The 12,651-nt window shown below is 36.4% G+C and overlaps 1 protein-coding gene across 5 annotated transcripts in view; it reads right to left on the bottom strand.

Moving 5' to 3' along the window:
- hspa12a (heat shock protein 12A) overlaps positions 1 to 10,481 on the bottom strand; it is a 62,896-nt gene extending 52,415 nt beyond the window's left edge. For 3 of the 5 annotated variants that reach the window (XM_056476578.1, XM_056476582.1, XM_056476579.1), the window contains exon 1: positions 10,156 to 10,481. In XM_056476578.1, coding sequence (XP_056332553.1) covers positions 10,156 to 10,198 — 43 coding nt within the window. In that variant the 5' untranslated portion in view covers positions 10,199 to 10,481. Of the gene's footprint in view, positions 1 to 8,852; positions 8,915 to 10,155 lie in introns of those variants that run through there. The other 2 variants (XM_056476580.1, XM_056476581.1) reach the window with 1 other exon arrangement.
- Positions 10,482 to 12,651: the final 2,170 nt, after the last annotated feature.

Below are 12,651 nucleotides of genomic sequence, written 5' to 3'. Positions count from 1 at the left end.
GGGGTATCTAAATAATTCAGACACATGAGAAATTATTCAAAGGTGAGTGAACCTCCAGCACAGTGTATGACAGACCTGGTAACTCTGTGAGTAATAGTCCAGAAGATTTAGGTCATTCAGGCTGAATTTGCTCGAGCAGGTTGCAAAGGACCCAATACACGACTGCAAATGAACTCAACCAATCACATACAGCACCATCTGCTCTTTACTGGCCTGAAATGGTACAATTAACAGAAAAGTTGTATTTTACTGCACTGTATATAGAAGTTTATATACAGTTACAGATTAGACATCTGCGTGGACTCCCATTCTTGGGTGTGAGAAATCTGATGATTAGAAAGTCTGCCCACAGCACTCACACCCACATAATAAATGGCAAATTTCTAATTTTCTGTACACAAATATTACTTATCGTGAATTTATTGTATGTTTATGGTTGTTTTCAATACTTTGAACACTCTAAGTGTAACTTTTGCTTTGATTACAAAAATACTGTAACAGACATACTCGGTTCGACAAGAATGTGAATTTGAATTAATAATAAATCAATAATTATTATTGCTCTCATTACTTTTCAAAGATTTTACTTTAAAAACTTTTTTTTTTTTAAATGTAACTTTTATCAAGCAGTAAAGCCGAGGTCACACAGGACTTTTCTCCCCATAGACTTCCGTTCATACAAGAGCGAATGCAGCAGACCGGAAACAAAAGCTCGTGCGACAAGTTTCACAGTTTGCTGCATTAGAAAGTTTCATTTTGTTGAATTCTGACCTGCGAAATCGCATCACATGATTGCATAAAATTAATCGAAGATCAAAACATGACAGAAATTTAAAATATGGAGCAATCGTTTTTTTTTTGTTTTGTTTTTTTTAATGTCTAATCATTTTGTTTAATCCCGCCTCTTTTCGCAGCAATGAAAAAAATTATTCAAAGATGATTCCTTGGATTTACTCAATTTATTTTACGTTGCGTGGTTGTAAACAATTTATTTGGGCTGAATTTAAACAAACAAATTAAGTTGAACATTATTAAATGTAATTTGTTTGTTTAAATTCAACACACATATAAATTGCAACAGTTTTGCATGCAACACTTTTTTCAGTGATACGACAGAATTTCGCATGCTCAAAGTCTAGTATGACCGCAGCTTAAATAAAAATTTCAAATAAACTTTTGAACTTAATCAAAATATTTATACGTTTCTAAAAATGTAATAATTAGCAATTATTCATTATAACATTACAATGTACAAACTATTGAGCTCCTGTGACACTGAAAACTGAAACAATGACGCTAAACATTCAGCAATCACAAAAATGAACTATTTGCTTTAAATATATTAAAACAGAAAACAGTTTTGCTGCATTTATGCTTAAATAAATAGCTTATGTACTGATTTAGGACTTCATTTTAGCAACCCAAAACTTTTGAATGGCAGAGAGATTCAAAACTAATAATAATGAACTAAGCTGAATACCACAGATGTACAGCCTGAGAACATATGCGCTGGGTGGAGTCTACTTGGCCTGACTGCATGTCTCTTGGCAGACACGTACTGTAAATAAAAGCTTGACTTTGTGTATAGAGCGTGTTAAAAAGTGATATATTTCCACTTGTGAGGACTCCTATGTGACATTAACATGACACCATAAATGTGTAACTTTGTTGTTTTCACGTGGCTGGTCTGTTGACACCAAAATGCCCCCCCAGCTCCCCTTTTTAAAACTTCTCTCTTCTTCCCTTTTGGAACCGAGGAGACCGCAGCTAATACCTTTACCATGACGTAATGGCAGAATGGAATTTTTGGGCTTTTGTGAGTGTCGTAGCAGGCTTCTAAAAGTCTGCATCATTCACAGCACGTTTTTCAATTAAATAGAGAGAAAAGACAGTTTTCCATCCCATCTGCTTTAGTATTCAGTAGATATAATCAATCAAAGGTTAGTTTACCCCAAAATAAAAACTATCGGAATTTACACACACTCATGTTGTAAAACACCATTTGTTGGTCATCGAAAACAAATGAAGATTTTAAAACAAATCTGAAAGACTAAATTAGGCAAAAATTTGATGCGTTAAGTTTGCAAATTAAACAAAAGGTCACTTTACATTAAAGTACAATTCTTGCCTATAATCAAACCATTAACTTCAAGACTTTTAGCTCATTAAAGTAACTAATTTGCTGCTTATTATTATAGTTTGTAAGGTAGTAGCTGGGTTTAGATATTGGGTGGAATTAGGGCTGTAATGTGACATTATGCAATATGAAAAAAACACGGCATAGCTAGATAGGCAATAGTTGTAGTTTAGCTAACTTTTTCAGAAGGTTTGATTATCAAGTTTCAGAGTAGATTCCCAAACACTGGAAGATTTCATTAAAGCTGTTTTAATGCGTTCTTTAGGGTTTGGAAAAGGGCTGGGAAATTTGGCCTAAAATCAAAATCTTGATTAATTGAACATTTTAACTCGATTATGATTAACGAACAATTATTTTGTTTATTTATTTGATGTTTTTGCCCCTCATAGTTCACTAACATATTTTGTACAGTAAATCTGCTCACATATTACAAGTGAGAGATTTCTGAAAGAAGGGTGCATTACTTGATTTTAAAATAATTAGTGAACACACACTATCTACTATCTATGATTATTTATTGAACAGCAATGCTGAAGAACTGAAATTAAAACACACATTGCCCTAAACACGGCTCTCCATGCCACCAACCCGTCACAGCTACCAAACCGACCAATCACAAAGCTTGCGCTACGCATCGTTGTGATGTGTAATTACATTTTTTTGAGACATGCTCGGGTATGCGAAAGTGGCGCCGGACCGTATGCTTGGCAGAAGTATAATATCAGAATAATATAATAAGTATAAATCATAAAATAATAAGTATAAATTAACCTTAACAGAGCGGGGTCACAAGACTCCACACACGATAGGGATGTAACACGGGGAGTGACAGAGACAACTGAATTTTGGATCCACTTGCAGGTTTAATCAAAGTCAGGCAAGCAAAGGTCAACACAGGTGCAAACAGATGTATAAAGGCAGTCCAGAATCGTAGTCAAAAGTATCAGGCGAGAGGTCGGAAGGCAGGCGGCAGACAGGGATAACTAGGAACAAGGCTAGGGTAAACACACGGAGAAACAAGGCAAAGGAAACGCGTTGAATTGTCACTTTACAGATAACAAGATTTAGCAATGTGAATGAGTTTGTGTGCTGCTTAAATGGTGTTTGTAATCAGTCCTTGACGATCCTCAGGTGGTGCGAATGTAATCAGGAGACTTGGAGCAGGTGTGAATGTGTGTGGCATGACTGAATATGTCCATTTACAAGCAGAATTGTAGTCCATGTGTGTTTGTGTGTGAGATCCAGCGATCTGGGAGTTATGATCGCTGGTGATCGTGACAAGTGAAAGTATTTGAAAAAATTGACCTTGAAAAAAATGATTGATTATAGGTTCTGAATGTCGATTTCGATTACTTTTCGATTTATCGCCCAGTCCTAGTTTGGAATGGCATGACTGTGACATGATGACAGAATTTCCATTTTTGCTTGAACTAATCTTTTAGGCTATGGTATTTTTACCTTATATTCAAATCTAAAGAGTTGATCTAATATAAACAGGACTTTCAAGTTGGCCTAAAACCTAAAATAAAGTTTTAAAATTAAACATTGCAGCATAAAATATACAGATTTTCAGAAACCAAAACCTTATTCTATATTATATTACAGGACAACTCTGAGACAAAGAGAGCGAGTCTGACCTACACATATGCTGACCACAGACAGCACTCATCAAATTAAGCTGTTCAAAGTGTGTGTGTGTGTGTGTGTGTGTGTGAAGCTAAAAGGCATTGAGCTGACCTCAAGCAGAGACGCTAATGGCTCCGCTTTATATTACATCACCTTGTCGTCCTACCTCTCCAAACACACACCGAGGTCCCAGACACCCCCTACCAGCTGAGCATTTCCTGCACTGCAAGAACAATTTACTCACACGACATGAGACAGAACGCAGAAAATACTAGTCTGCTTAATAAAACACACGAGTTTTTAGTTCTAGAAAACAAAATAAAAACAGTTCACAAGTGATTCTACTGCTCATATACTTTTAAAGAAATCCACCATCTCTGCTTATTCCATGCAGCTGGACCATGGCTATTTAAACAGATGTGGACTGGCATCACATCTTGCGGCCACACCCTGACAGTTGACATTATCTTCGCACTCTCTGTCACGTCATTCTGCTGAACCCAGAGTTAGGAGTTTCTGGGTGTGCCTGTGTGCATGTTTGTATGTCTCACATCGGTGTGTTTGCTGTAATCTGGTCAGTGATTGTGTGTGTGTGTGGATGCATGCATGAATGCTGCAGACAGGCATGAATAGCCTCTATCTCATCCATGCTGAGTAAGCAGTCCTGCACCAGGACACGTGCATCAGACTGTTCAGCTGCACCAGGCAGTCACTGCAAACATGTTCAGCATTGCTATCAGCCATATTGAACGTCATGTGTATGCTTACCAAAAAATAAAAAATGAAGAGAGAAATGCTGTTGTGCCTGATGGTTCAACCCTAGTAGATGTCATAATAAAAGTTTGTCAAATGTTCAATTTTACTAAAACTAAAAAACATTTTTTACTAGAAATAAATCATTAAAAATAAATTTAAACTTTTTGCCAAGGAAGTATTTCTCATTTAAGATAAGTATCTTCTGCTTACCAATGCTATGTTGATATAGCCATAATGTATTTCTCTGTTCATGATTATTTTAGTAGAAAGTTCAAAATAGCAGCATTTATTAGAAATAATAGTTTGTATTTAAAAAATGTATTCAATTTTACTTTTAATCAACAGAGTAATTTCTTGATTTTTATATTACTTTTAAATGGTAATAGATCAGATGCCCAAAACTAGGGTCCGCGGGACAAAGTTGGCCCATGGTAACTTTTGATTTGGCTCGCCACCCCATCTGAGAACAGGTTGTGTATAGATTATCCATTCAAATTTAATGTAAAATTGTATTTGTTTATTTTATTGTTAAGCTACAAAAAGCTATCAGAAATTTAAATGGTGTAAATTAAATTAACGAATCAAGGCAAAGGCAGTTTCTGCTTGACTACTGTATTCCGCATTAAACTCCACTGTGTTAAAAATGTGACTGTTTGTGTTTTAATTGCAATAAGTTTTGATTAAAAAAGGTAGCACTGCATTAGTTAATACTAGGGATGCTCCGAGTGATCGGCTGGAGATCGATATCAGCCGATAATCACATTTCATGACTCAATCGCAAGTGTTTGTTTACGAGTTGACACACAGAGCAAGTTACACGTGCGCACATCATGTGAAGAGGTAAATGATGTGTGTGGGCTGAGCGATCTCTGCGCTCCCAACACAGCAGCTGTCTGTAGCTGCGATCATTCTGCTGCTATCAATAGTTGGAGATGAGCTAAATATTGGCGACGCAGTGGCGCAGTAGGTAGTGCTGTCGCCTCACAGCAAGAAGGTCACTGGTTTGAGCCTCGGCTGGGTCAGTTGGCGTTTCTGTGTGGAGTTTGCATGTTCTCCCTGCGTTCGCGTGGGTTTGCTGCGGTTTCCCCCACAGTCCAAAGACATGCGGTTCAGGTGCCTTGGGAAGGCTAAATTGTCCATAGTGTATGAGTGTGAGTGAGGGTGTATGGTTGTTTCCCAGATATGGGTTGCGGCTGAAAGGGCATCCGCTGCGTAAAACATATGCCGGATAAGTTGGCGGTTCAGTCTGCTGTGGCGACCCCGGATTAATAAAGGGACTAAGCCGAAAAAAAAATGAATGAATGAATGAATGAATGAATGAATGAGCTAAATATTTGAATGGCTTTGCAAATACACTTGTATTTAGGCCTTTTTACATATAAGAACTGAAGGTTCTGTGCCTTTGACTATTGAAAGGTCACTATAACCTGGCTCTAAATATTAGGGAAATAAAAAAGTAAAACTTCTTTTTTTTTTTTACTTAAATATATTTAATAATATAACTTGATGTAATATACTTGTTGCAATAAACATTAGTTTACATGCCTGTTTTCTTTTAGGAAAGAAGAACTAATGGATTTAAAGGTGTGCATTTTTAGCACAACTAATGCATCAAATATGCGCTCCAAACTTTTTCTTCATTGATACATGTTCAATTCTTCTTCCAAAAAATGTATTATCTGCTTTATCTATAATATTCTGTAAAGTTGTTTCAGCCATTACACTAAATAGTTATAAGAGACATGTTTAAGGGATATATTCAACAACCTTAATTAAGGAGAGATCTTCACTTTACTTTACTATACTTGAAGGGAAAATGTGCTTTATGTGATGTTAAAGTTATATAAAGCTTGAAACATCAGAATCAGTACTCGGTATCGGTCGATCATCATGAAGAGGAACCTCAATATTGGCTGCAAAAGTTCTAATCGGCGCATCCCTAGTTAATACGACGAAATACGTTTTTTATTTATTTTTTTATATTATGAAATGAATTAGGAAATTACTCATGGCAAATTTAATGTAAAATCGTTTGATATATTTATCTTCGGCCAACGGCTATCAATGATATTTGATTTTTGGCCCTTCATACGAAAAGGTTTGGGCTTCCCTGTAATAGATCATGGTTTAAAAAATGTGCAAAAATATGAAGCAGCACAAATGTTTTTAATATTTAAATAATTAGAAATGTTTGAGCATTCAGCTAGCATATTAGAATGATTTCTGGAGGATCACGTGACACTGCAGACTGGAGTAATGATGCTGAAAGATTTTTGTAATCTATACACACAGAAAACAGTTATCTTGAACTTTTGTTCTTTCACAATATTACTTTTGATCAAAAAAGTGCAGTCTTTGTCAGCAGAGACTTTTCAATTAAAAAATACAACAGACTGATGAATGGATAGTCATTTCTATTCCCTCTCAAAAAAAGGCATCAGAAAGTTAAATGATGTAATTAACAGTCATCTTTATATAAACATTTATAGACAGACCCATTCATTTATTCATTTTCTTTTTGGCTTTGTCCCTATTTTAATCAGGGGTCGCCACAGCAGAATGAACCGCCAACTTATCTGTGTAAAACATATGTTTTAAACATATGTTTTACACAGCGGATACCTATCCAGCCGCAACCCAACACTGGGAAACACCCATTCACTCTTGCTTTCACACTCATACACTACGGCCAATTTAGCTTATTCAATTCACCTGTACCGCATTTCTTTGGACTTGTGGGGGAAACCAGAGCACCCAGAGGAAACCTACGCAAACACAGGGAGAACATGCAAACTCCACACAGAAATGCCAACTGACTCAGCTGGGGCTCGAACCAGTGATCTTCTTGCTGTGAGGCGATCATGCTACCCACTGTGCCACCATGACACCCTATAGGCAGACTACTGAAACTATATTTATAATATCCCTTGAAATGAAATTATCCTCAGGCTCCCAGTAGCTACAGTGAAAATGCATGCACCTAAAGTTTGAAAGCCATATTTGTTTACCCAAAGCCTCCACATGCAACACGCACGACTACCCATCTAATAAACCATTTCTCAGTCCAATCTTCTCCTCTGTACTGCCTTCATGCTCTACCTATGAGGCCTTTTCCCCTTCACTCAAACAATGGCTGCTTTATACTCGAGGGCCCGAAGTGCCACCGTGGGAATGTGTTGAAGGGAGGGGGACATGTTTTTATTCTGCTATTGGCACCCCAACCAGACGCAAAGGTTAAAACTGCTACACACAAATAGTCAAGCCAGTTGGTGTGGACAAGCTGTCAATTTAAGAACATCATGGAGTTAATTTGCACATTTCAACAGCCAAATGGTCCCAAAAAAAATTTGGCAGCTACTTCAATGCTCCTATGCAAATGTCCCAGCGCGGTGCAATTAGCACACCAGTGTCAGAATCTGAAACATCCTGATCTAATAAGTCGTTTACAGTGCGACTCGTTTCAGAGAATCGATTCTTTCAGACAACGGTGCGAAAATGATTCAGTGTTTTAGGTAGGGCGCAACTGCGTCATCACGTGGGGCATTTATAATAAAAAATATACTCATGATTTCTTGTTTTTGCATTGTTTAATACAATGTGATACTTTGAAATGTTATTTTAATATGTTTTAATTGCATTTTGTGCATTTGGATCACACGTACATCAAGTCATAAACATTACTACCTGTATTTTATATTCAGCTACTTAATAGGCTAACTATTTATTGGTTTCTAAATGTTAAACGCCTTAATTCAACGAGTCATTTGGCAACGAGTCACCCTGACAGGATTTGTGAGCAGTTTCCTTTAAAGATCCGGTTCATAAGAATGACTCGTCAGATTTGTTCGAAAAGACGGCAGTGTCGTAAAGATGTTACGCGTCCCCCTCTGAATATCACCTTGATATTGTGTAATTATGCCTACAGAACAAACAGCCTCTAGGAAACATATTCATAACGACAGTAACACAAGATGCTCTTGCTGAATCAGAGATGCGCCCCTCCTGAATCATATTACATCACATCAGCAGTCAAACTGACGTCCTTCCTAGAGGACAGAGAACAGCAGTGCATGTTCTTATTTACCTCCAATGCGCACAACTGTCAGAAACACATGCCAAACACTGAAACCCGCAAAAACATACATGTACATCCGAACGAACTAGAGGACATGCTGTTTTGATACCAAAAACATGCTGCAAACAGACTCATTTACACATTTTCTGCAATGCGATCATTCCGTTTTTTAAATGAGTGCTCAATCAATGTGATAAGCGTTCTGAAAGTATCTGTAGAGCGTGTGGTGTGTTTGGGTCTGTGGTCGAAGAGCCCTACCTCGTTCCGGCTTCACCTGGGATGATGATGATGGAGCGTGCAGACTTTTGCTGCATTGACTCAAAGCTCCCAGAGCGAGACCACGTGACCCAACTCTGCACCGCTACTATCTCAGTCATTAAAGTCCACACTGCGCTTTTAAAGTCAGATGCTATAACACGCTATAAAGATTTAGGCTAAATCTATTACAAACATACTAAAGATGTTATGTATATATTTTCAAAATAGGTGAAAGTGTTTTCCTGGACTTTATAGAAATCTGTCAGATGTAGGTAGCCTATTAGTTGTCATATAATTTAGGATATCATAAATAGGTATTTGACAAACTTAAGTCATTATATCTTACACCCCCTACTAACAAATGTGTTCCTGCAAAAAAAAAAAAAAAAAAAATCACTGTTGAGTAAAAATAACATGGGCCAAATTTGAAAAAAAGAACATTTTAAATAATCAAAATAAATTTGGGCTGCATCCACTTAAAATAAGTGTAAAACACTAAATTTAACCAAGAATGCTGTCATTTAGTTTTTTTGCACATGTTCAGCTATAGGGAAAGTTACTTTTAAACTTTTTTTAAAGTAACTAAATGTGTTATACAGTTACTTTTTAATGAAATAACGAGTGAATGTGTTCCGTTTATCGTTTTTGAGATTATAATACGTTGAATTTTTAGATATATTACTTTTAAAGGTAACTTTACTAACCAATGTTAAAGTTAATCCCAAAACACAATCCCAATGTTTTGATCTTCATAACTAGTCTGTATTTGATGTCAGTGAGTCCGTACTAAAACCAATCCTGGTGGAATAACCCTGATTTGTAATCACAACAAATGAAAACATTTGTTTTCCTGACCATTTGTCATTTTCTAATGGAAAAAAAAAAACACTAAAAACAGAAATATAAAATGTTATAAATTATTAGTTGTTCCCTTTAGTACTTTGTGGTATTTTTTTTATGTTTTATTGGGTAAAAGTAAGTTGTCTTATAAGTATTTGAGTCCAAAATGGTAAATAGGTGCAAACAGTTAGCGTTTTTTTACTATTCTATTTTGACGTAATGTCCTGTAAAATTAACATGAACATTCTGCACACATTTTACTCACAATAAAGCAAAACAAAATCGCGAATAGCTAATAAACGTATGATTAAAAAGCCGTGTGCCTCTGTCTCTGAGGTTTGTTAATAATTAAACTAACAGTAATGATATCATGTGGGCTCTGACACTGTGGGCGTTGATAACGGATTGCAACCTAGACATTAACTGTTTTTTTTTTTTAACTGTTAACTGTGATTTTTCTTACCTGTTATAATGTCGTCAATCTCCAACTCCTTCTCAGTCATCATTCAAATCTTCAGGTTTTCTTATTCCAGTAAACATCCAACTTACTAACTTTTTGCGCGGGTCATCAGAAAGCTCCCTACTTCTCAAATGTGCTTCCTACGTCCCGTTTCTCGGTTTCTTTACTACGCTCTTTTTCCCGCCAAACTTCCAAGCTCCAGCCCAAAATTCTAGAAGAATATAACGCTTTAGAGCGCATTTAAAAAGTACCCTTCCTTGAATTTGACCTACAGTTGAGTTTTTTCGTCTAGAGAAGGGAAGCGTAAAGATCCTGACTTCACGTCTGTAGGCTCGGCATCCCGCCCCGCCCTTCAGCGCTACTCCATGTGGCAGACAAATGAACACAGCAACAGAGTAAACACAGGAATAGTGACACGCAACTTATTCTACAGTTTTCACTATCTGTCTGTCTGTCTGTCTGTCTGTCTGTCTGTCTGTCTATCTATCTATCTATCTATCTATCTATCTATCTATCTATCTATCTATCTATCTATCTATCTGTCTGTCTGTCTGTCTGTCTGTCTGTCTGTCTGTCTGTCTGTCTGTCTGTCTGTCTGTCTATCTATCTATCTATCTATCTATCTATCTATCTATCTATCTATCTATCTATCTATCTATCTATCTATCTATCTATCTATCTATCTGTCTGTCTAGCCATTTGTCTGTCTGTCTGTCTGTCTGTCTATCTATCTATCTGTCTGTCTGTCTAGCAATTTGTCTATCTATCTATCTATCTATCTATCTATCTATCTATCTATCTATCTATCTATCTATCTATCTATCTATCTATCTATCTATCTGTCTGTCTGTCTGTCTGTCTGTCTGTCTGTCTGTCTGTCTGTCTGTCTGTCTGTCTATCTATCTATCTATCTATCTATCTATCTATCTATCTGTCTATTTGTCTGTCTAGCCATTTGTCTGTCTGTCTGTCTGTCTATCTATCTATCTATCTATCTATCTGTCTGTCTGTCTAGCAATTTGTCTATCTATCTATCTATCTATCTATCTATCTATCTATCTATCTATCTATCTATCTATCTATCTATCTATCTATCTATCTGTCTGTCTGTCTGTCTGTCTGTCTGTCTGTCTGTCTGTCTGTCTGTCTGTCTGTCTGTCTGTCTGTCTGTCTGTCTGTCTGTCTGTCTGTCTGTCTGTCTGTCTGTCTGTCTGTCTGTCTATCTATCTATCTATCTATCTATCTATCTATCTATCTATCTATCTATCTATCTATCTATCTATCTGTCTGTCTAGCCATTTGTCTATCTATCTATCTATCTATCTATCTATCTATCTATCTATCTATCTATCTATCTATCTATCTATCTATCTATCTATCTATCTATCTATCTATCTATCTATCTATCTATCTGTCTGTCTGTCTGTCTGTCTGTCTGTCTGTCTGTCTGTCTGTCTGTCTATCTATCTATCTATCTATCTATCTATCTATCTATCTGTCTGTCTAGCCATTTGTCTGTCTGTCTGTCTGTCTATCTATCTATCTGTCTGTCTGTCTAGCAATTTGTCTATCTATCTATCTATCTATCTATCTATCTATCTATCTATCTATCTATCTATCTATCTATCTATCTATCTATCTATCTATCTATCTATCTATCTATCTATCTATCTATCTATCTGTCTGTCTGTCTAGCAATTTGTCTATCTATCTATCTATCTATCTATCTATCTATCTATCTATCTATCTATCTATCTATCTATCTATCTATCTATCTATCTATCTATCTATCTATCTATCTATCTATCTGTCTGTCTGTCTGTCTGTCTGTCTGTCTGTCTGTCTGTCTGTCTATCTATCTATCTATCTATCTGTCTGTCTGTCTGTCTATCTATCTATCTATCTATCTGTCTGTCTAGCAATTTGTCTATCTATCTATCTATCTATCTATCTATCTATCTATCTATCTATCTATCTATCTATCTATCTATCTATCTGTCTGTCTGTCTGTCTGTCTGTCTGTCTGTCTGTCTGTCTGTCTGTCTGTCTGTCTGTCTGTCTATCTATCTATCTATCTATCTATCTATCTGGCTATCTGTCTGTCTAGCCATTTGTCTGTCTGTCTGTCTATCTATCTATCTATCTATCTGTCTGTCTGTCTGTCTAGCAATTTGTCTATCTATCTATCTATCTATCTATCTATCTATCTATCTATCTATCTATCTATCTATCTATCTATCTATCTATCTATCTATCTATCTATCTATCTATCTATCTATCTATCTATCTATCTATCTATCTATCTGTCTGTCTAGCCATTTGTCTGTCTGTCTGTCTGTCTGTCTGTCTGTCTGTCTGTCTGTCTGTCTATCTATCTATCTATCTATCTATCTATCTATCTATCTATCTATCTATCTATCTATCTATCTATCTGTCTGTCTGTCTGTCTGTCTGCCTGTCTGTCTATCTACACTGTAAAAAATCTTATGTGCTATTTAC

The sequence above is a fragment of the Danio aesculapii genome, chromosome 17 (assembly GCF_903798145.1).
Source record: "Danio aesculapii chromosome 17, fDanAes4.1, whole genome shotgun sequence".
NCBI lineage: Eukaryota > Metazoa > Chordata > Actinopteri > Cypriniformes > Danionidae > Danio > Danio aesculapii.
This window is presented reverse-complemented; position numbering and strand designations above follow the sequence as displayed.